At 31.6% G+C, this 22,936-nt stretch overlaps 2 protein-coding genes across 3 annotated transcripts; both read right to left on the bottom strand.

Moving 5' to 3' along the window:
* Window positions 1-1,076: 1,076 nt before the first annotated feature.
* On the bottom strand, window positions 1,077-2,796 carry LOC106103558 (methionyl-tRNA formyltransferase, mitochondrial). The gene is made up of 5 exons (XM_013283342.1): window positions 2,628-2,796; window positions 2,352-2,558; window positions 1,973-2,106; window positions 1,735-1,902; window positions 1,077-1,650 (listed from the first exon to the last, which is right to left on the bottom strand). Exons 1-5 carry the CDS (start codon window positions 2,789-2,791, stop codon window positions 1,289-1,291), a joined length of 1,035 nt encoding a protein of 344 aa, XP_013138796.1. The 5' UTR covers window positions 2,792-2,796; the 3' UTR covers window positions 1,077-1,288.
* A 1,157-nt stretch (window positions 2,797-3,953) lies between these two features.
* Window positions 3,954-16,016, bottom strand: LOC106103556 (opsin, ultraviolet-sensitive-like). Of its 2 annotated transcripts, none has more exons than XM_013283340.1 (3): window positions 15,988-16,016; window positions 5,826-5,956; window positions 3,954-5,511 (listed from the first exon to the last, which is right to left on the bottom strand). In XM_013283340.1, exons 1-3 carry the CDS (start codon window positions 15,996-15,998, stop codon window positions 4,496-4,498), a joined length of 1,158 nt encoding a protein of 385 aa, XP_013138794.1. In that variant the 5' UTR covers window positions 15,999-16,016; the 3' UTR covers window positions 3,954-4,495. The 2 variants fall into 2 exon arrangements, with proteins under 2 accessions (XP_013138794.1, XP_013138793.1); XM_013283339.1 differs by lacking the exon at window positions 15,988-16,016 and adding an exon at window positions 12,880-13,503.
* Window positions 16,017-22,936: the final 6,920 nt, after the last annotated feature.

The following is a 22,936-nucleotide window of genomic DNA, read 5'->3' as shown; positions in this document are numbered from 1 at the left end:
AAAGCATGTCTGAGTGGTCTTGCAAGATTATATTCTAATATTGTTCCTGTAATAATTTAGAATTATTTTATGAATTGAATTAATTCCAAATACGCACAATTTTTTCATATTTTTGTAGCTCCGAATCGCATAAGAAAAAAGGTAGATTATTACAATGTCAAACCTGAATTCAAAATTAATGTAATAATTTCCCCGCCATAAATATCGTGGATGTTGCTTGTAGAACGTCAAAACATCTCGGTGTTTGTAAATAAATGTTTTCGTATATCAGAATATTGTTCTTTAATGCATTTTGATTTCTCTTTCAGGGTAAAAGCCGCTGTGCAGTAAAACCAACAATTAAGTAATTAACAAAAAAAAATTCCGGCAATGAGTACTAACTTTAATTGAAAACAATACAGTATTGAAAAGTAGATTGTTGAATTTGTTAATAATAGGTTATGTAAAACCAAAGTTTTATGTAAATAGGTGTTTTGTTTGTATGTATTTAAATCGCTGCTTGAAGTAATGCCAAAGAGAGCTAGTTTAGTGCAGATAAATAAGTTTAAATGACCATTAGATTGGAATTTAAAAAGTTACAAAATCTTACACAGATTATGCTGACTTAAAAAAAAATGTATAGTAAGATACTTCATATTTTCTTCTACATTCATTGTTTTGAATTCGCAAAATTTTCACAAAATCATAACAAACGATGTTTTATTCACCTCCCACCAATTAGCGAATTTAATTATAGATTTTCAATTAAAATAGGTCATAGAAGAATATTCAGCATTCAAATTGAATTTTCCGTTACCAAGATCCTTTTATTTCAAACATTTGTAGAAAAAAAATGCAGTTTAAAAATAATGTCACAGTTAATGTTTTTAAATGGGTAAAGTATTTAGTTTAACAATTTTTTTGCAAGAAATAGGTAATAAAAGACAATTTTAAATGCTCAATGTGAATTGCTTGTCTGTAGTATAGTTTAATAAAAATTGATAGAATATGACTCGATTATTATTATTAAAATATGAAAAGTTTATACATGTTGTGTGTGTTGAAATAAATCATATTTACAATCAGAATTTGTCGTTTTATTTGTTACAATAAATGTCCTGTAAACATAACTATCTCAGATTCTTCAAATAAAATAGTCTAAAAATTAACCACCATGTTTTACTATAGTAGTATATAAAATATTTGCACACTCTTGTTAGTTTTCCATAATCTCTACACAATACATTTGAACAATTGTAACTAAAATTACTGTAACAAAAATTAAAATCACATATTTATCACAAAATATTTAACAAACCATTAAATGTTGCTTTTCTAATGGAACATTCTTAATATAACCATTATAAAAATCTAAAGCAGTGATTTCTTTTTTTCCTATTATTCTAAGTGATTTAAAATGTATATATCTATTATCCCTACATAGTATCCTTATAGATTTAGTTCTTTCACAATACTGAAGAGCGCCCGGAGGTCTATTTGGTTCAATTTCATTATTGTCATCTAAAAATGCATTGAATAGTTTCATCTCTTTGTCCCTGAACTTTGTTTTAAGAGAATAAAGACCATATATTGCTCTATATAAGTTGTACACTTGAATAGCGCTCATATCTGACCATCTAACTTCACATATACTTTTGTTAATTTTCTTTGCTGAAACAAAAAACATACATATTAATATTAAATTTGTGTACTAATATTATTCCTACACAAAATTTTAAAGTGATATAACTCTACCATAGGTTACTCCTTCATTGCTTTGAGGCTGAGCATTCTGTAAACTATGGGGTAAATGCCTTAAGCAATCCACAAGCATATTTGCACCAATTGTTGACAATTCCTCTGTCAACTCTGGCAATTTAATATCATTTGAAACTGTAACTTTCTGTTGACTTATTATTTCACCTGAAAAAAAAAACATTAAAGTTAAAAATCACATTAAAAAGTATGTATCAATGAATTACAATAAACTCACCAACATCAAAAATGTTTGGTTTTATTTTCATAAGTGTAACTCCAGTAACTTGGTCACCATGTTGAAGAGTATAAATAATAGGTGCGGCTCCTCTCCAGCGAGGCAGGAGACTTGGATGAACATTTACCATTCCCCTGGAGTAGACAGGTTATAACAATAAGTAAGACACCACCATGATACTTTATAAGATAAGAGGATAAGTTAACAGTCTCTTGGAGAAAAGATAAGCAAGCACTTGATTCATATATTCTTATAGAGTCAGTGTGTTTAAAATTCTACTCATTTATGGTATGCATGAGAAACAATGATTTAAATTATGACAGTTTAAGTGTACTTGTTTTTATACTCTAAAATATACAAGTAAATAAAAAATACTTACAAAGGAAATTTCATGAGTAGATCATTTTTAATCAGGTGTCCAAATGCTACAATTAAACCAATATCGTATTCTCCAATTTGTAGATTTTGTAAAGGCCATTGTAAAGTGTTTATATTTTCTAAGCAAGCATATTTTTCTATAGCTGATTTCTTTTTGGAAGTATTTGCTGTGACTAGAGAAATACGGTCAATTTTACTTTCCTCTTTTCTAAAATGGAATAAAAAGTTGTAAAACAAAATATGTAAACGATAATCACACATATTTATAAGAACTTACCGAAACTCATTTACGCGTTTTAGGCTACTGAGTGCAATGCTGTCGGACCCAAAAAATAGGACATTATACGGTTTTTTATTACAGAAAAATCTAATATTACGAGTATTTTCTCTTATAATAAAATTAAATAAAATATGTGATAGGTTATGAAATTTATAAGTCATATTTGTTTATGACATTGACATAAAGTCTGTTGTTTTGGTTACTACTGTCAAAATAAGTGACTCTGATTGCGTTCCATTTTACGAGTCGGAATCAAACATTTCGCTATCCATTTAACTATGAATTACGGAACTGAAATATCACACCGCATTATAAGCGTATAAGTAGGTTGAGTTTTGTTTTGATCTTTATTATCTTCCTTCAACGTATTAGTAGAATTGAAATTTATTTAATGGGTTAACATATTGCTTATAGAACTAACAGCGGTCGTCCGAAATTGGTCCGAACATCTTTTTCAGTAGGGTTGTCGTTGATCGTTTTGGCGTAATAGTCATTATATTGTTAGCTTTTTAACTATTTTTGATGTAGTCTGTATTCTTAAACTTATTTGTTAATCTGTGCTATTTATCAATACAGTCATTTTTATGAAAAAAAATATTGTTAGGAAAATATTAGGAAACGGATGGAATATTTGGGGGTAGTTTTATAAAATATATGGCAAGGAGTGGCTCGTGCTCAGTTGTAGTCTCGGCGCTCAGTCGCCAACAAGCTCAGTGTTTTACTAGTCGTCACAACGGAACGTTCGATATATTTGCGTTGTCACATTAGAGTTCAGTTTGTTTTAAAGTAATTTACAAGCATTGTTAATAGGGCCGTGCGTCTATATTTTAAAGGAAGTCATTTGTGTCGAAATATGTAACAATACCTTGTGTTTATGAAATCCGATACAATTACAAATTTTTTAAATAGTAATGTGTGCTACTGCAATAAAACACAGTTGAATAAATAGTCACATTTATTTTTAGGTGAAAAATTAAAAACTCTATATGCTTTTTAGAAGGTAAGTTGAAAATTATCTTTCTATAACACATTCTAGAGTCAAATTGTCTTGTTTAAGAATACATTTAATGTATTTTATAGAGTTTTTTTCTTAATTTTGCTTTTAAGTAACTTTAATACTGCATTAATTATAGGTTCAACATGCAACAAGGATGTAATGTGAAGATAGTATTAAAACGTGTAAAGAAAGTTCTTAACATAAATCGAGAATATGAGAAGTGCAAATTTTCACTTGAAGAATTCAAGTCACAATTTCATTAGAGATAAAATGCTTTTATATTTTGAAAGCTTTTAATATTTATGTAGTTATTATTTTAATTGCTACTAAAGCTAGTTGGTAAAGCTAACACGAATAGGAAATAAGCTTTTTCAACTTCATTCTGAAACTTGTATTAGATATTTTACAAAGTTTACCATCCCAGAGCAGCATAAAATACGATAATAGTTAAACCCGGGTTTTTGTGCCATAAGTGATCATAGTTCGTCATTGATGTCTCAATTTCTTATTAATTATGGATGTTTCTGAATTTAAAAAGGACCCATTTAAAGAAAAAGAAGAAGTTCCTTGACACCTTGTCACTATCAATGCATTTTCTTCTTGCCTTCGTTCATCCTAAAGGTCTGTTTTTCAGTACACTTAGTAATCCCGCCCTGGTTTTTGTCATCATCTATAATTTTTATAACTAATGTGATACTATCATCTATCGTGACTAGGTTTCACCCGTGACAATAGAACATACCTAAACATTTATTTACATAATAAGAAGTGCCTTCGAATTGCAATAAATATCACTACTACGTCTACAAAATATACGCTTAATGATTTTTGTAATATTAATACTATCCAAAAAGAAAATTTTAACATTTCACTGCCCCGCTCGTTGTGATGATCTTCTTTGGAAACTTCTTTTTTTCGAAAACTGTGGTTTAGTGTACCACGAGGGTGGGCTAACGACGCTCTCTTCGAAACTCTTCAAACTTGCACTTCTCTGCGAGCCGTCGCGTTCAGAGATCCGCGACGATATCGTTTCTAAATTATAACTAGTGTTTCTATTTAAACCAGTTCGGAAAGGAATGTCTTTCATTTCAAGTATTTCAACATCTGTATCGCTGAAGTCTTTGCTTGGTCTGTGCATCTTGCTGGAATCGGTATAATAACCAGTAGTTCTCAACGTACCGCTCATACGCTTCGATTTATCCCTGTATATTATTTTCTGTAACTCTTTACGGAATTTAGGATGAGTTATGATATAAATAAAAGGGTTAATACAAGCTGCAGTCTTACAAAATAGCGCTGGGATCATCGAAGCCGTGGGGGTTATTAGGTTCTTTTTACCGAATATGCCCAAAAGTGCCACAATGGCGTAGGGTGTCCACGATATAAAAAATAAAGCTATTACAATTATGACTAATAGCGCTAATTTAATTTCGGCTTTTCGTTTAGTTTGTTCTTTTACATGTCTCGATGATAATCGTTGTTCTTGATTTTTTGATGACATATTTCTTTTGCAAACGACCACTTGTAGTATACTTGTGTAACAGAAAAAAATCGTGCAAAATGGCAAGAGCCAAGCTCCACAGAAAAATGCGAAGATGAAATAGCGCGGTCCTAAGTCTTCTGTAAGGTAGTCGAAGCTGCAACTCGTTAGGTACCCCTCTGGCACGTAATGTCCATAGCCGATGTCTAAAGCCGGTACTGCAGAAAATATAGCTGCGTAGATCCAAGCCCCCACTGCCAGCATGCGGGCTCTTACTGCGGTAAGTGCTGTGAGGGGCTCTAGCGGACGGACAACGGCCCAATATCGGTCCAATGCTATCGCTGTTAGAGTCGCAATCGATGTTGTTCCAGTTAAACCTCCCAAGAAACCATAAATGACACAACCTGAAATATTAAGTTAACTATTTTAATTTAAAATTGTTTAAATCATTACAATCGCCAAAGAGAATTAATTGTATATTGATTGGAACCTACGAATTATTAAATTATAAATAGTTTGTTAAATTAAACATTTTATTTTGAGTTCGGCCACCTTGAAGCTTTTTTTATCTAGGCACGTAACCTTACTTCCCACAAATAACATATTTTTTTAATTGTTTGAAAGAAAAACATTTCCGTTACTAGTAAAATGTTTTATAAAGGTTAAAACATAAGCGTGTAATAAATTATTTATAATGTATTTTAAGGGGGATACTTACCAGTTTTACCTAATGCCGGGCCGAGGTTAAACGAGTTGAAAATAAATATAGGAGTTTTAGCGAGCATTATGAAGTCGCTGAGAGCCAGGTTCGCGACGAGGATGTTACCCGCCGTCCGCAGCGTGCGACATCTGAAATATAAATTGATAACTAGCCTCTTTTACCCACGATCAAAGATATGTTGACATACGTGAACCGAGTATTAATTTTTCCGATAAACAGTTGTGTTATTTTTCTTTTTATTGTTGTTTACTATCACACGATACTAACGAAAGGCCTCTCTTGTATTCTGTCTGTGTTCTAAAAAGGTTTTTTCCATTTAAAAGAAAAAAACACTTTGTTGGTATTCAAGCTAAGTTACTGAATAGTTTCTCAAAACATTGATTGGAAATGTTTATTTATTGATAATTTAAGAGGTATCAATATTTTACAAAATCAATGATGATCCTATAATTTGCCTTTTCTAAAATAAGCTCTGTGGATTTAATTAACAAGGATTATAAATTTACGATGAAGGGATCCCTACGTTATTTTAAAGATTACTTGATCTCGAGAAAGTAGCAATAAAGGTTGCAGATAAGCTTCTTAATTTTGTTAGCGAACTTAGATTTAAGGACGGATATTTTAGGTTCGTTATCGCAATTGTTATTTATAGGATCCTGTTGTCTTCGTAACGAACAATTAAATAGCAATTTAAATAATTTCAGGCTAAAAATGTATTGGTTTTCCGACTATATACAGGTAATTTCAAGAAATTGCCTTAGTTTCATTGAATTATGTACCATGAAATGTATAATCCTGAATATGCTTTCAACAAATAAAAATATTGGGAAGCTTTCAGCAAGTTTGTTTTAGTATACGAAAATAGATAAAGTTATTACAATTATTAGCTGTGAAAATGAATACAACTTTCCTTTGAGTACGATTCTCGTTTTAGTCAAACTAATAAATTTTCTTAACGAATTCGTGACAAGTGAAGTAGCAAACAGAGAGAATTTAAAATGCGATAAGAACGTGACGTAAATATCTCACAGGAAAACCATTCAACGAGACCTTACAAGAGATTGCGCCGTTCGACTCCTTTGAAGTAATACGTATAACAAGTTGTACATTTTGTTGAGTTATTTTTAAACATGTGCTAATGTTATTTTCAACTGTGGTAACCTAAAGTATATATATATATCGATATGTATGATTATCAACGAAAAAATCTACGCAAGTTATACGTAAATGAAAGTTTTTGAAATATGTAATTACGTCAATTAATACTAAAAAACTAGAAATGCGTCAGAGCCAATGTAAAAAATCGTAAATTCTTTTCTTGAAGTCCGAATTGTTAGTTAGGAATTAGTATATTAATAACATATCAGGATTGCAAACGGCTGAAGAATTTCAAGCTTAAGATTGTGTGAATTTCGGAGCTCTGAAATTGACCAGTAAACTAAGCAGAACTATATAGTTATACCTTGATAAAATAAAATTAAAGTCTTTTTAAAGGAGACCCTCATTAGACTTGTATTCCATTAGATGCGAAACGAGGGTTGTAACAGCGGTACCGACTGACTAGTGAAGCTCACACAAAAGATATTTAGACGATAATGAGACAACCTGAATGTTTGAGAAAACTTTTTGTAAACGAAATAACGTTTACGTCAGAGAACTTTGTATATTTAAGATACATTTAAAAAAAATGTAATTTGAATTAAAAAGGTTTGTTTTTTTATATGCAAATATTTTCCGAATTTTTACGTTAATTTACGTCTAAATTAAATTGGTCCAGTTGAATTGAATGTCAGAAGTGAATGAATCGCACAGAGGCGGATATGATAGTGATGACGAATGAAATGCATATTGGAAAAAAATACTGCTTTTCAAAAAATATTGTAATATTTTACATTTATTCATAATTTAATTGATGTGCACTTGGAAACTGCTGATAATTTAAAAACGAGTCCAGCTCGCATTTATCTTCTTGTATTGAAAAATATTTTTTTACGATTTACTAAGTAGTATTACATTTCTCCAATGGAAACCCATGCTTAATCCTTAACAAGACATTGTTAACATATGAATTAAAATCAAACATCAGCGCTATAAATTCGCCTTAACCGAAACTTGGCGTATAGCAAAATTTACACCTCGAGAAAAGAAAGTTATTTTATTACACGGCAATAAATCGTGGCATGAACGCTCGTAGGGAATACGTGAACTTGTGCATATTAACTTTAGTAATTATATTTTGTAAGACAAGATATTTGGATTATCAAGATTAATTCTATACGGCCCTCCAGTAATCGTACTTTAACCCCTCGACTGCTTTATATAGATGTTTTTGACGTTCTGGAAATTATTTTTTTTTTTATCGCAAGAATGATGTTGGAATTATTTAATCTACTAATTTGCATCATGAGATGGTAGTAATTTTTTAATATATGTAATAAAAAGGAGGAAATAAAGCATTGTTTTTGTTCGATTTATTGAGCCATTACTTTTATAGCGTATATCCATAAGTTTTATGAAGTTTCAAACATAGTAAACATATAGTTTTGTAACGTAAAAAAGTGTTAAGATTATTGCTTAATTTTTTTAAAGTAGTAACTGACTGCAGTTAAAAAAATATATTGAATATTAATATAATCATAATATATTTCTTATTACAAAGTTTAGTTAAATAATTTGATTATAAGAATTTTAATGAAATTGGAACAGGTTTTAACTAACTGTAACATTGACCCTGATCCCAAACAAGTAGCCACTTAATAAGTTTCAGCAGAGATGACCTTCAGTCATTCATCCGTACAGAAGGGTCTCAAAATTCTTATCAAAAAACTTATATTAAACAAAATTTGCTTCAAATATGTGTTTACTGTCTTTTAATTATTATATTTTAGTAACAATCACGTCAAAATCCAGTGAAATGACAAGTTTACAATAATGTTCAGTATAACATCATACGATAAATAGGATTCCTAAATTGTAAGATCTAATAATAGCTGATTTTTGCGTTTTGTTCTTACTAAATTATATGATTTACTTCTTTTTATTAATTGCATATAACAAGAAGCAGAGCGTCGGTGGCTTAGTGGTTTAAACACTGGACTTGTAATCTACAGGTAGTTCGAATCCCGCCATTTACCAATGTGATTTTCGATTTTTCGATTTTCATATGTTATGTACATATGAAAATTCGAAAAATCGATTTATGCGACGTTCTTACGGTGAAGGTGAAAACATCATGATGCAACCTGCACATATCGGCGAAGAAATTCAAAGATATGTATGTGTGAAGTCAACCAACCCGCACTGGGCCAGCGTGGTTGACTATGGCCTAGTCACCCTTTATTAGGGTAGGCTCCGACCCCCTCGGTGGGGACGTATAGTGAGCTGGTGATGATGATGTGATATGACAAGAAGAACGTTAGTTATGAGTATAGAGGTACACTGGTAGATCTAAAAAGAAATGAATGGATTGCACGTAAGGTGGCATAATCAAAAGGGTGTGATGACAAGTAGAGTAAGGTGGGAGAGATGATATCTTTCTATGTACAAGTATCAATCTATACTAATAATATAAAAAGGAAAAATTTGTATTTTTGTATGTATTAAAATAACTCAAAAACTATTGGGCCGATTCAAAAAATTCTTTCACCATCAGAAAGGAAATTTATCTATGAGTAACATAGGCCATATTTTGTATTATTTTTTATTTTTATGCGGGCAAAGTCGCGAGCAACAGCTAGTAGTATAATATTTTTTAAGCTAGACCAAGGTAGCTAGTTAGAAAACGAATGGTTTTTATCGCTTGTCATTTATCTTACGTGCGTAATGATATGTGAAACAGTCAATATTTCACTTTTATTGTTGTAGTTGGCTCCTGTTAGGCGAAGAGGACATCAACCAAAGTGTCAACAACACTACTCTATGAATTATGTAACCAATTTAATATTATTAAGTTGTCTACGTTGTTACATTGAGATATTTTATTTGTACCTGGGGTGAAAAAAATGTATTCTAGAAATAAAGTTTAGTTATATAGCTCATAGTTTATATTTGTTATACAAGAAACTAATGTCACCAAATATTTCAGTTCTGAGCCTAACTAGCACACCTAAATACATAAATACTAGACCTATCTATTTGCCAAAAACTTTGGCGATCAGTTACGTTTATGACTCGCTTTGGGAAAATAGGGTCTAATTCTTGATCATTTCATCAAACTTCATACCTTCTCTGTTTATATTACCGAACTCTTGACGAGGTAATATTTAGTAACGTTACAAAAATTCGTTGTAATATGGGTACGTGGACATGTAGATTGATGAAAAATGTATCAAGAAGGTTTCCTGTAGGATGTAGTTTCTAAAGGAAAAGCCTTTTTTCCAAAGAAATGGTGGTCAAAGCTACCTAACTTTATATTAATTTTGCTGATAAGGTCGATATCGGGATACGGGCATCCCTATGTAAGAGAATAGAATGTGGAAATGATAAGAATTTCGAATGAATTGAAAGAAAACCGCTCATGTGTGAATCCTTTACGATTAAATACCATTATTCTGTTAGTACATTTAGTTAAATTACGCATTAATTTATATAAAAAAAGGATTTAATGTCATATTTTCTACTAATTAAAATAATTATTGACGTTTTGCACGTGCTGGTGAGAAAAAAAATGTTATTATTTTTATCTTTACATCTTCAAGGTCTTATTATTTATGCATAAAACAATCATTTTATTGCAAAAAACAATAAAAGTTAACACGAAGGTTTCATTCTAAAATACAGTTAACGAACGAAGGTCGACAATGTTGTTTACATTTTATCATATTAAGCCTTTCCCTCAAGTATTCTTTTTTTTTCTTAAAATCTTGTTACATCAAGTTCTTAAAATTCTTTTTAGCCAATAATTTTACCTGAAGAGGTGTAAATATCCTATATTTGGATAAAGTCTCTTTAATTGTAAAGTAATTAAACAACGAGTATACAATTTAAATGTTTTATAGAATAATTTTATTACAGTCGCGGATTGATTACGGAAAAATAATTGTAATAATTACGTCAATTTATATGCATACTGCGAAGTAGTATTATTTTAACGACATTTGAACATGTTATACTAACGCATTAACGCTTGTACTTTTGTATTCGACTATGCAGTCAAGTTAGTAAGGTAAAAATAAGGCACAAATACAAAAAAAAACGAAAGTTATCTATATCTATACTCTATACTATTATAATAAAGCGTAAACAGGTAAACACACACTTCTTTGTTGCCTAAGATCGCAGCAATTACAGCATATTTTCGAATAACTCTTTTTTTATAAAAAGCCCTGCACTTACGTCACGCTTTAGGCTACATATTTTCACGCCGTTAACCTTAGGGGTAAATGTTTTGGATAAAAACCCTTATGTTATGCCGATGAAGTCCATAAGTTGTTGCCAACATCAAGGAAGCAAGGTTGCCATGGTTTGACATCATGTTATGTCATTTTGACAATTTGCAATTGCGAATTTGACAAATGCAAGCAATAATTTTTATGCAGATGAAGCCGCACGCGAACAGCTGGTTCTTAATAATTTAGTACCTTTACCAGCGTTAGGACAACGTACAAATTATTTATCCATCGCTCGTTAAATCTGTCTAATTTCAAAGCTATCGCAACGACTGTTCTAATATGTTTGTGCATGACTTTGCTACGGTAATGGGCAACTTTATAGTTGCGGTCGACAGATGTGGACCTGAATTATGCTCGCACTATGTTCTATGAAGCAGACGCATCGATACTTTAGACATGATAATGTTCTAGGTTATAACGTAGTCGAACAATATTTTTTTAGTATTAGTATGTATTGTTAAATATGCTGAGTGTTGGCTATACGGGTAAAAAATGATGGGTTTTTTGTAACATATTTTGAACTCAGAATTTTAAGAGTACTAAAGCAGCAGTAAGTATAGGGTTCTAAAAGTAGAAATCTGCCAATTTACATGAATGAAGTTTTTTTATCATTTACAAACGCCATTTATTCAACTTACTGTAATTTAATATCTTCAATTTGTATCCCTCATTAATTTAAAATAAATATTTCTTTAATATAAAAAGATGAACGAAAAATAGCTAAGGTTCACTAATGGCATCTTATTTTAAAACATTTCTAAAAGCCAACAAGGCTTTCTTAATAAATTAGGATTATGAACCGTTTATAACAAGCATTAAGCTGTAAGTGTCTATAAAAATCACAATAAATCAAAATAATGAAAATATTACTTTGAGAAGTCATTAAAAGACAATAACCATCAAATAAATAATATTTCCCGGAATTTTCCGGTTATCAGGATTTTAAAAGTGGTAGCGATTATATTTTTACCAAAGCAGAATCGTGATTCAAAATATTTTAAAAAGCGTTTTCATTTCATTATAACGCAAATAAGGGACAATGAAAATCAATTGAGTCCGTTTGTTATGAGTCTTAATACCTTGATATAGTAAATGAATTGGAAATTGAAATGGCGACATGAAATAAAGGTGGATTTTCATTGTTGTTTTTATAAAGATCGGTCCTCAGCGTTGTGTCGATTTCTTACCGTAGGGTTTAATTGAAAAATCAGCAAACTAAACGTCAGAATACAAGGTATTTCGGTATTGGAATTTTGCGGTATACATTGTGATCTCACCACTATTCCAGTGAGTTAAAAATGCGTTGTTTCATAATTAAAGGCGGTTAGTTATACGAAAATGTACTGTTATTGTACGCACACAACATTGTGATCTTCCATAATGAGTTAAATTAGTGAATAGGTACTTATATTGAAATAAATGTCCTTGAGATATTTTTATTTGCGTAAACACATTCAGTTTACCGGCCCACTGTCACCCAGGAAATAATATTGACATTTGTGTTGCAATATAAAGACCATGGTTCAATATGTTAAGATATCGTTTAAAATATCTTTTTTATTCATAACAAGTTTTTAACAGATCGATATTGTAATATAAGCTACGTGAGTAATCATTTTAAGTATAACTTTGTGAATAATTGTACATTATATTGAACTGACCTGCAATACATATAAAGTACCATTATGTTTCCGAAACAGCCAGTAACCAGTATGGCGATGTAAATACTGGCCAGGGTGTAGTGAATAACAGGCGGAGGAGGAGAGAATCGAAGCCAATGTGGGTTTATCATGAACAGATATTCATCACTGAACCATCCATTTTCCTTCCACAAATGTATTGGCCATTTCTCTTTGAATCTCGCGATAAGTGCCAGACTTATCGCATCTGTGTCTATCATTGATATGTTTGACACATTAGAGTAAGTTATACTTTCATGCAAACTCCTTTTTCTTATGTTGCTAAAACTTTCTTCCACAAAAAATCTCTTAATTCTTCTCCTCTTCTTCCATTGTTTTAATTTATTTGAGCAACGCCACAAGAAATCACTTTGACACTTAAATGGACTTAATATCACTGATTGATTGTATTCACGTAAATCAAACATTGTATTATTATGTTCGTAAACGTAGTTTATTTCTTTACTGTCTTTTAATTCACTTATATTACTTATATTACCACATCGCACGATAATTGGTATAATAATTACAACGAGTTTTAATATAAGTGACATGTTTGCCGCGAACAATATTCAATGAGTGAGGAAAGCTTGAGCACAACCGTTCGCGGCGCTTTCCAAAACAAAATGTTACAGATATTGGCTCACATTCACTTCGCCGTCTGGATGCGGCGAATAAATGATTTTTATATGTACTACGTTGTCTACGATTATAAATATACATTTTACAACGTTTTAAAATTGTCGCATATCGCATAGATCAGTCATTTCATTCTTTCATTGTGAAATGTTCGCTATTAATTTTATTATATTAGCTGTTGACCGCTTGTAGTGACCGATTGCAAAAAAAATCAATGCAATCGTAATTCTTTGGTTTTATCCAGATTTTATTAGTACAAAATTGAATCCATAGTTTCGTAACAATTTAATATGTTTATAGTTAATTTTACAGGTTGCATGGTGTTAATTCAATATCTATGTTCCTGAAGTATTTATTGTGTCTGTCCAAATGTCAAAGTACCCTTTGTTTCAATTACGAGTGACACTATTATTTTTCCACCGATCTGTTCAGACACGAACAGCTTACATTATTCAGAGATCTAGCAATTGTGTGAAAACAAGTATTAAGTATTGTGGATTTCTTTAGCTTTAAAGTGAGTTCGTAGTTCAGTATGAGAGTATTTATTTTTATTGGCCTACATTTCTCTGCTTAGATTTGTTCATTCTGATTTAGAGTTTATTAAGTTCCTATATTATAGACATGTCTGCTAGACATGACAGTTTTGTAAGTAGATTTTTATTAGATACGAGCTGTTGCCCGCGACTTCGTCTGCGTGGTATTAGAAAACATACGAACTATATAAATTACAAAAAGTTACGTATCCCTTGGACATTGTTTTATATCTGTGCCAAATTTCAACAAGATATGTTGAACCGTTTCAGAATGATCGAGTAAACATTAAAAAACTAAATTAATGAATCCCACGGGAACCGTAACTATTCCCGGGATAAAAAGTAGCCTATGTGTTCTTCCAGACTATGCTCTAAACCTGTGCCAAATTTCATGGAGATCCGTTCAGCCGTTTAGGCTACAAACGCTAACAAACATCCATCCATCCATCCATCCATCCATCTAAACTTTCGCATTTATAACATTAGTAAGTCTTTCGATTTATGCAATAATTAAATTAAAACTAGATAAACAATCCAACTGACAAATTAGCGCGTGTACATTTACATAATAATGTTTCTGTTTGAACATAGAATTACAAAGTTATGGTAATTGCCTATACTTTATACCTTTATAGAACACTATAAAAGTAAGTCATCATTTTAATGCGGCTGTCGTGTTGTTTATAAAAGGTTTAACTTCCGTAAAAACCTTGTACATGTCTCGTTTCTTTTCCTTGTTATTTTAATAATTGTGTTTCGTTTTAGCATCTACTTTATCAAGTTACCGTTTATTTTACTGTAAAAAAATATATTGACGCACGCTGTTTTAAAAGGAACTATACATAACTGTTTGAAATTATGTTAAAGTGCTGGAGAGTGTATCGGAACGTAAACGTGTTGTTTATTTAATAAATATAGAAAATGGCAGTGATTAGAAACAATGGTTAATAATTAAACTTCATATCTTTTTAATATGTTACATGCTTGATTGCTCTTAAGGTGGTTCATTAAAATATCTTTGTTTTAACTTAATACAGTATTACACTATTTATGTTATTTATATCACAACAAACTTCCATTTTGGGAACTTAGTAATGAGGTAATTGATATTGAATGTCTTCGTATTTGATGGTTGGAACATCTGTGAAATTTTCGCTAATTATATCGGGTGCATTCGAAGTTAATGCCACAAAGACACAAATGTTATTTCAACTCCTGGACTTAAGCCCGTAACACACTTTTGGTTTTGATTGCACTGTTTTAACTCTACAGTTCGACTGCGAAAGTTACAACTGAAGGAGCTTCGGTGTCTTAAGAGGTCACTAAGCGAGACCCTAAATGTACGATAAAATAATATATGCACGTGAAAGACAAATATAATAGAACATTGTATTTTTAAATAATTTCGGTAAATTGTCACATATCGCCTTCACCGGTATAAAGTTTTATCTAAACATTGTATCTCGTAAAGAAGGCAGTAAAAAAGTTTTGGCTTTAATTGCTTAACACAGCATGGTTTTATCGTAACTATAAGCTGAAGTAATTTTTTTCTCGTGATCCTAAAACTTTTACTACGGTTGAATTGACTTATTTTAGTTCCAAATAAAGCCATGGTTAACGCAATGATGTAACAAGATACAGGAGGAGAATAAAATGTTTCTATGTATTGCATTTTATTGTCTGTGGTAATGGTTAATTTATTTCCGATGTTGAAAGTTAGAATAGAAGTTTTATATGTTCTAATAATAGTTTTATTGTAGGCTACCCGTTGCGATATGATATCCATTTTCTTTATTGTTTTGTTAATGTTTCAAAATATACAAAGCAGTAAAAAACAATGATATAATAATGTGCTATTTTATCCTATCAGTTAGTTAACGATGATTATGGTTCTAGACTTTTAAACATGTTTACTTACTTGAAATACATTAAAAGCACTATTATGTTGCCCCAGCCGCCGACTGTGCAGAACAAGACGTACATGCTCGCCAAAGTCCTCTGCCACGCGACCCCCGGCGGCGCGAACTGCAGCCAATGCTCGTTTATTACATCCAAATAATCATCCGTAAAATAACCATACTCACGCCATATCCAAAGCGGCCACGTAGCTTTGAACTTGGCAATCAAACGATTATGTCGCTCTGTTTCATTGGACCTCGAAATGTTTCTCATTCCATCTAAATCCGTTAATTTATCTGTAGTTTCTTTAGTATTGTTTACTTCGAAATCGTCTCTTCTTATACGATTCAACGAGATGATATCCACATAAAACGATAATGTTATATCTGGCCGAGAATATGGTAGGATATTTGTTATTTCAGCACTGCATAAAGTATCTAAAATAACTGTTGTTATTCCGAGCAAGAGAACAACATTCATGTTTACGTATGATTTCTATTAGCGTGTGCTTCCTTCGAGTTGCAGGAACGATTTGCTGAAGGTAATGCGATGTAGAGGTATAGTCAGAATACGTGGATTTTTAGACGTCCCCGGGGACCGTTTCTGATCCATACATAAATTGGATTAAATTGGCTCGCTTTATGCTATACCTCATCAATTCTTAATAAAGCTGATTATCTTGATTGGAAGGTCATCGGTAGTTACGAGTATGTACAAGAAGAAATATCTATAGTGTTCATGATTATGAAAAAAAAAACTAATTAATAAATATCACTTTGTGGATTGTTATATCATAAATGATATCACTATTTTTGGTAGATGTACTTACTATACTAAAAGATCGGATGAGTTACTCTTTTTAGTAAAACAATGACAACGCGACTACAATAACATGTGACAAGCGTAATAGTATAATGTTAATGTCTCTTGATTATAAAATTACTGTACACTGTATGAAAAAATCCAGGATGGCGTTATTGAATTTAAAGCATGTTATATAAGTGTTAGATATATCAATTTTCTCAAGGAAATGAGAAATTGCAATGTACGATATCTACCATGAAACCCTACAGTATACACATGTTTTGATTAAATTATACAAACATAACAGGACGCCTGACTTGCAGGAGTACCCTTATTATGGAAACAAAAATATGCAGACAGTGTTAGAAATGGAATTTGCACACTGAAATGATAAAGTGATTCGTGTTTTAATTTTAAGAAAATGTTGTTGTTAAATAATGCATATGCTACCCACTTGTTTGTCTACTGCTTTATTGAAATAGAATATTGCAAGTTTTATGGATAACTAGCTGTTGCCCGTGATATCGTCCGCGGGTGTCAGAGTATTTCTTGCCGAGTTCTTGTGTGGATATAAAAAATATGTCTCTATGGGCTTTTGTTTTCTTTTTGTCAGCATGGAAACCATTCGGGCTTTCAGAAGTGTAACATCCGTCCATGCAAACTTTTACATTTACTTTTAAGTTATCTATATCTATACTAATATAATAAAGCGTAAACACACACTTCTTTGTTACCTAAGATGTCAGCAATTACAGCACATTTTTGAATTATTCTTTTTTTAATAAAAATCCTACACTTGCGTCACGCTTTAGGTTATATATTTTAATGCTATTAAACTTAGGGGGTAAATATGGAATAAATAATATTAGGATGGAAATCCTAATGTGGAAAAGAGACCATAAGATGCTGCCAACATGTCATGTCATTTTGACATTTGTAATTGATAATAATTTAACAAATGTAAACAATAAAATATTTTTTTTATAATTTCATGAGAATGAAGTCGCACGGGAAGAGCTAGTTTATGTTATAAATTAATTTACGCAGAGAGTTGTCCCGTCACTGATCCCGTATTCATTCCTAGATGCCGTGTGGTATTGACACTTCTCGGTAGTCGTAAGATTGAATATCACCCCACCTATTAATTCTCCGAATAAAATCTTTTGAAAAGTAAATATCGTTGAAGTGAGCTTATATTTTTGTTTCATACTAGCTTTTACGCGCGACTCCGTCCGCGTGAAATTAAAAATTAATATAAAACATTGTTATGTTACTCCAGACAACATAGCTATTTAATAGTATAAGAATTTTTGAAATCGACCCATTAAGTTTTGAGTTATTGCATTACAATCAAACAATCAAACAAACAAAGTTTTCCTCTTTATAATATTAATATAGATATATCAGACTTAAATAAAACGATGATTCACTATGCTATAATGAAGCCATATGAAACTCTCAGGTTAATTCGTGAGATCTTAATTGATAAATCATTGAGTCGTGTTGACGTAATTTCGGCAATTATTCGGTTCCGACATTCGTCTTGTTAATCTTATAATCTTCAGCTTTGTTAATTGGGATTTTGTTCAGTTTCATATAATTAATATAATGTTTCTTCTTCTTCTTCTATAGCTTTACAGCCCTTTGTGGGCCTTGGCTTGGTCCAGCAATTTTTTTCCATTTCGGTCTATCTCTGGCCACGGTCCTCCAGTTCGCTATGCCAACGGTTTTCACGTCTCTACTTATGCCGTCTATCCACCGGAGCTTTGGCCTTCCTCGACTTCGACGGCCCTCGGGATTACTGGTCATGACGCATTTAGGAACTCTAGTGTCATCCATCCCGCTCCAATATAATGTTTAATCTGGTTTAATTATTTATTTCAAGTATAACATTCTTTTACAAATAATATTTTACAATGTCACATAATTATTAACATATATTAACTCTGAATCTCTACCGAAATACCAAGGACTATTGTTATCACCATTTTCTTAAATAAGAATGAGCGAGATGGCTATATGTATTTGTACATGTGCATTGATAGTGGAAACCGCTCATTACGTATACAAAGTTTAAGTACATAACCTTCAAAGGTTTTAAGACAGTCATAACATGACTTTATGTTAAGACCGGCTTCACCAGTAAAATGTGTTATTATTAGTACTATAAAACAAAATAAACGAACAAACATATGAGATATAAATAGTTATGAGAATACCAGATAATACAGACTATATATAGTCACTGAATTACATTGCATTTAGAATTAAACAGCATTAAAGAAAATAACAGCCGAACGACTTAGTAATGGACTGTTTAAATAAAATTATAAATTTTAATTATAGTTAAGGTGGATTTTCATTAAATAAAATAGTCTGAAATTGGGACTTAAATTGTGTATACCCTATGTAGAAGACTAGCTTTCGCGCGCGACTCCGTTCGCGTGAAAAAAAAACAAAAGTAAGTAGCCTATGTGTTCTTCCCTATCCTCTACATATATGCCAAATTTCATCGAGATCCATTCAGCAGTTTAGGCTACACACTCTAACAAACATCCATTCATCCATCTAAACTTTCGCATTTATAATATTAGTATGATTAGAAGCGGACGCCAAACTAACAGTCACTAATAAAATATACTACACGGTAAACCGTGTTGTATTATTGTTCATTAACACGAAAAGCTGTGTAATTTAAAATCAGAAAACGTCTCGATAGTAAAGATAATTGATTTGTAAACAAATGTGAAACTGTAAAAAAACATATCTTTCTTTTAAATTTAACTTTAAAAAGGGATACTTCTCTCTGTAAAAATATAAGGCGGTTTTCCTCTGCGGTTGTTCCGTTTGATGAATGTGAAACAATAAGAGCACTTAAAGGAATTTGTTCCATTTAAAATATAGCATTAGAGTTTTTATTTACTTTTATCTTTCCACATCTGGTTTATTTTTTACTCCTCCAGTTCTTATTTCATTCTTTCGATTAATTAAACTTTCTCAAAGAATTAATCCAAGGCTACAAAACTGTTAAAATATTAAAATCACCGAAAAGATGGGGATAACATAATTTTAAATGGGTTTCTAAAATAAAAAATTGAAATGTTAGAAATTATTGTGTTCTTAGAACAATTATTTGTTAAGAGAAACAATTGAAATGGACGTAGAAGTGGATATAAATTGCTATTAGAGGTCGAAGACGCAATTTATGTCCAATGTCTTCGATAAAGGCAAACACCACTGACTTAACACTTTCGCAGCCACATTATTAATCTCTTTGCATTCAGCTACTGCACTTTCGTACTAAATTAAGTTAGCACTACTAGTACTTTTATTTATTCTGTGGTACCTAACAGTCCTAATATTTTTTTTGTTTAAAAGTAATTCTGTCTTGATTTGGTTTTAGAATTTTTTATACAAATGTATAAAAAAACATAGTAAAAATTGATGTTACCAAAATCATTACTTAGATGATTTGTATTACACATATGGTACGTTAAATAGTAAAAGTTTTTGGTTAAGTATTTCAAGTTAGTTTTAAGTAAGCACAGTTGTTCACGTTTATTTAATAAGTTTTGTGGGTTTTCTTTCTCGTTGTGTTTGTTGTTTTATACTTCCAAATATTAACTATAGTTGACTAGTTGATTCCTTGGTGGGTAGGTGCAATCGAAGCCTGGCGTGTATTTTTCATGGAAAAACGGCAGAGACTATATGCGCGTTAAAACGGTGGACAAATAAATATTTTTCTAAGAATTTTTTATTTAATTTCATCGCCATCTATCGTTTTAACGTTTTCCTATGTTTTGTTCGACAAGTAAGTTTTGGTGCTATGGTTTTTCTTTAATCTGGCATACGTGTACACAGTTACTTTCTAAAAGATGTCGCTTTTCTCAGTAAGTTAGTTTATGTTTTCACCGATAGAGTGCAGAATGAATCTGTGTCAGTCTGCGCAATTCAGATATATCTAGGTCTAGATATTTCTCTGCGTTTCCAATAGATGTCTCTGTTAGCTTTCAAGAATTTTCTATACAAAATAGAAGTATTATGAAACAGATTAAAACACATGTTTTTTATGAAAATTGTCGGAACGTGAGTGAATACGTGTTGATACCGATTATGTGATGTTTACATAAAATATCAAGGATGTCTTTATTCCATACGGTGTTTTGTCTTTTAACCAGCTATTTCCACAGAGCACAGACTTGTTACTTTGTTACAATGGTTTCAAATCGCATTCAGCACAATCTGTCTCAACCAGTCTTTGTCGTGAGTGCTTCATTAAATCACAAGCTCAGCATTAAAACCTTTTCCATTATTCGTGGGTTCCAGGAGGCGAGACATAAATTACTCTTTCTGTCGGTTGTATTGTTTGACTATCACTCATAGTAGAACAATTCTTACGCGGAAGCTCTTATGTCGCGGCATCTGTGTAACAATATAACCCTATCATTCGAAAAACAGAAATTAAAAAATTTTCTTTTACAATTCCTGCAACACTTCAAAAGATTAAATTGCTATGTAGCTTTATAAAGTAATTGTTGTTTTTTAACGGTCACAAATCCCCTGTAAAAATGTTACAAATGGATTGCCGGCAAATTGCTTTGCCGTTTGTCTCCCGCTTTCCGTTTCATAGCGTCGGTCGGCCGCGCCGTCAAATGGCATTCATTCATCGAATAAAAAGATTCGTTCGCAGATTCAAGTTTGGCAGCTGTCCCGAACGAGCGAGTTGCAAATTGACGCGGCGGCCGTGTTGCCGAACGGTTATTGGTAGTTTGAGTATCGATATATTAATTCTCTACTATTTGCAACCACGAAACAGAATCGATTTATTCTATTTTGCATTTCAAACTGCACTATCCTCCTCTGCTTTAATTATTTGACTAGAATAGAATTACTGCCAAACATTCCAATGTTTAGCAATCAATCCAAGGTCTCATTATTAACAGGGTCTTTTTCAAGATATACTTATTATTGAAGGATTATCAAAGATCCCTTTAATGATTAAATAGAATACGCAACCAGAAGAATCTTGGTGGCAATTGAATTTTATAAATAACAAGCTAAATTAATAATGATGATAAATCGATAGGTACTTTTAATAAAAAGTATTTAATTATTGTAGCTTAATGCTTAAAGTGCCAACTGTTTTGTTACTTGTACGAAGAATAGGACTATAAAATATGTCATAAGGCAGATCACATTTAAGAGCGGCTGTAAAGTCAAATTTTACGGTCACTTTGTTCTAAAGCGTGAGATCAAGTGAATTTGATGGGTATTCATTTTATTAAACTATCAGTAAATGAACACGTCACGCCCACTTTAGTTGTAGATTATTTATTACAATCATCATATAGAAAGCTAAACTCGGATTTTAATTGACATATTTAGTGTGAGGGCTATTTTTGATAGAATCATCTGTGTGGAATTTCATCACTTAAATTAAGATGTATCATGTGAAGCCGTAAGAGGCTTTCCATGTTATGCTCATAACAGCCAGAATAGCAAACAACAGGCCGGAAATATCGTCAGTCATTATGTGAGGAAAAGGCCAGTTTCGATAAAATAAAAATGGAAAAGTTTATACTAAGTAACGAATATTTCAGAATTTATTTAAAAGCAATACAATAGTCTCCTATGCAAATTACGCTCAATATTTCTGAGCACAAATCATCTGTTTACATATTACTCAAATATTGTTGAAAACGATTGTTCATCAAATATACGACCATATCATACAATGCAGAGCTTCGCTACTTTCTGGGCGCTTATTATTTTAAATGCAAAGAACAATGAAAGCCTGAACAAAAGCCTTCTTGTCCCTCTTCCCATTACAATACAACGTTAAAGAACAACTTGTGAAATACACGTTCCTTAAGGCACAAACAAAAGTGAATGCTTTTGTCTTCTTAAGTGTTGTAATATTAAGTTGATAATTGTTAGATTAAATTTTCTTTTACCGCGAGCAGTGGGAAAACAAAACAAGCACGATATTCTTGCTAACATTATGACGATTTGAATATTGTTCACATGATAAGTAACAATTTTCGCTTTATTACAGGGACTCTTTACTACTATAAACATAATTGTTTAAAAGTCACCAAATAGATTTCAAAACTATCATTTTTCTTTTCAATTCGACTCACAAAAGTAAATATAAGCAGCACATT

This window comes from Papilio polytes, unplaced genomic scaffold (genome assembly GCF_000836215.1).
Source record: "Papilio polytes unplaced genomic scaffold, Ppol_1.0 DF823731.1, whole genome shotgun sequence".
Classification (NCBI taxonomy): domain Eukaryota; kingdom Metazoa; phylum Arthropoda; class Insecta; order Lepidoptera; family Papilionidae; genus Papilio; species Papilio polytes.
The sequence above is the reverse complement of the archived record's forward strand: the minus strand, read 5'-3'. Positions and strand labels throughout refer to the sequence as shown.

What these genes read in the sequence shown, in the direction of transcription:
- LOC106103558 (XM_013283342.1), bottom strand. Translation starts at nt 2,791, where the DNA reads ATGACTTATAAATTTCATAACCTATCACATATTTTATTTAATTTTATT. An exon ending in ACCAAACATTTTTGATGTTG is followed by an intron (nt 1,903 to 1,972) that starts GTGAGTTTATTG and finishes TTTTTTTTTCAG; the next exon opens with GTGAAATAATAAGTCAACAG. An exon ending in CAATGAAGGAGTAACCTATG is followed by an intron (nt 1,651 to 1,734) that starts GTAGAGTTATAT and finishes TTTTTGTTTCAG; the next exon opens with CAAAGAAAATTAACAAAAGT.
- LOC106103556 (XM_013283339.1), bottom strand. Translation starts at nt 13,451, where the DNA reads ATGTCACTTATATTAAAACTCGTTGTAATTATTATACCAATTATCGTG. An exon ending in GTACTTTATATGTATTGCAG is followed by an intron (nt 5,957 to 12,879) that starts GTCAGTTCAATA and finishes TTTATATTTCAG; the next exon opens with ATGTCGCACGCTGCGGACGG. An exon ending in CCCGGCATTAGGTAAAACTG is followed by an intron (nt 5,512 to 5,825) that starts GTAAGTATCCCC and finishes TTAATATTTCAG; the next exon opens with GTTGTGTCATTTATGGTTTC.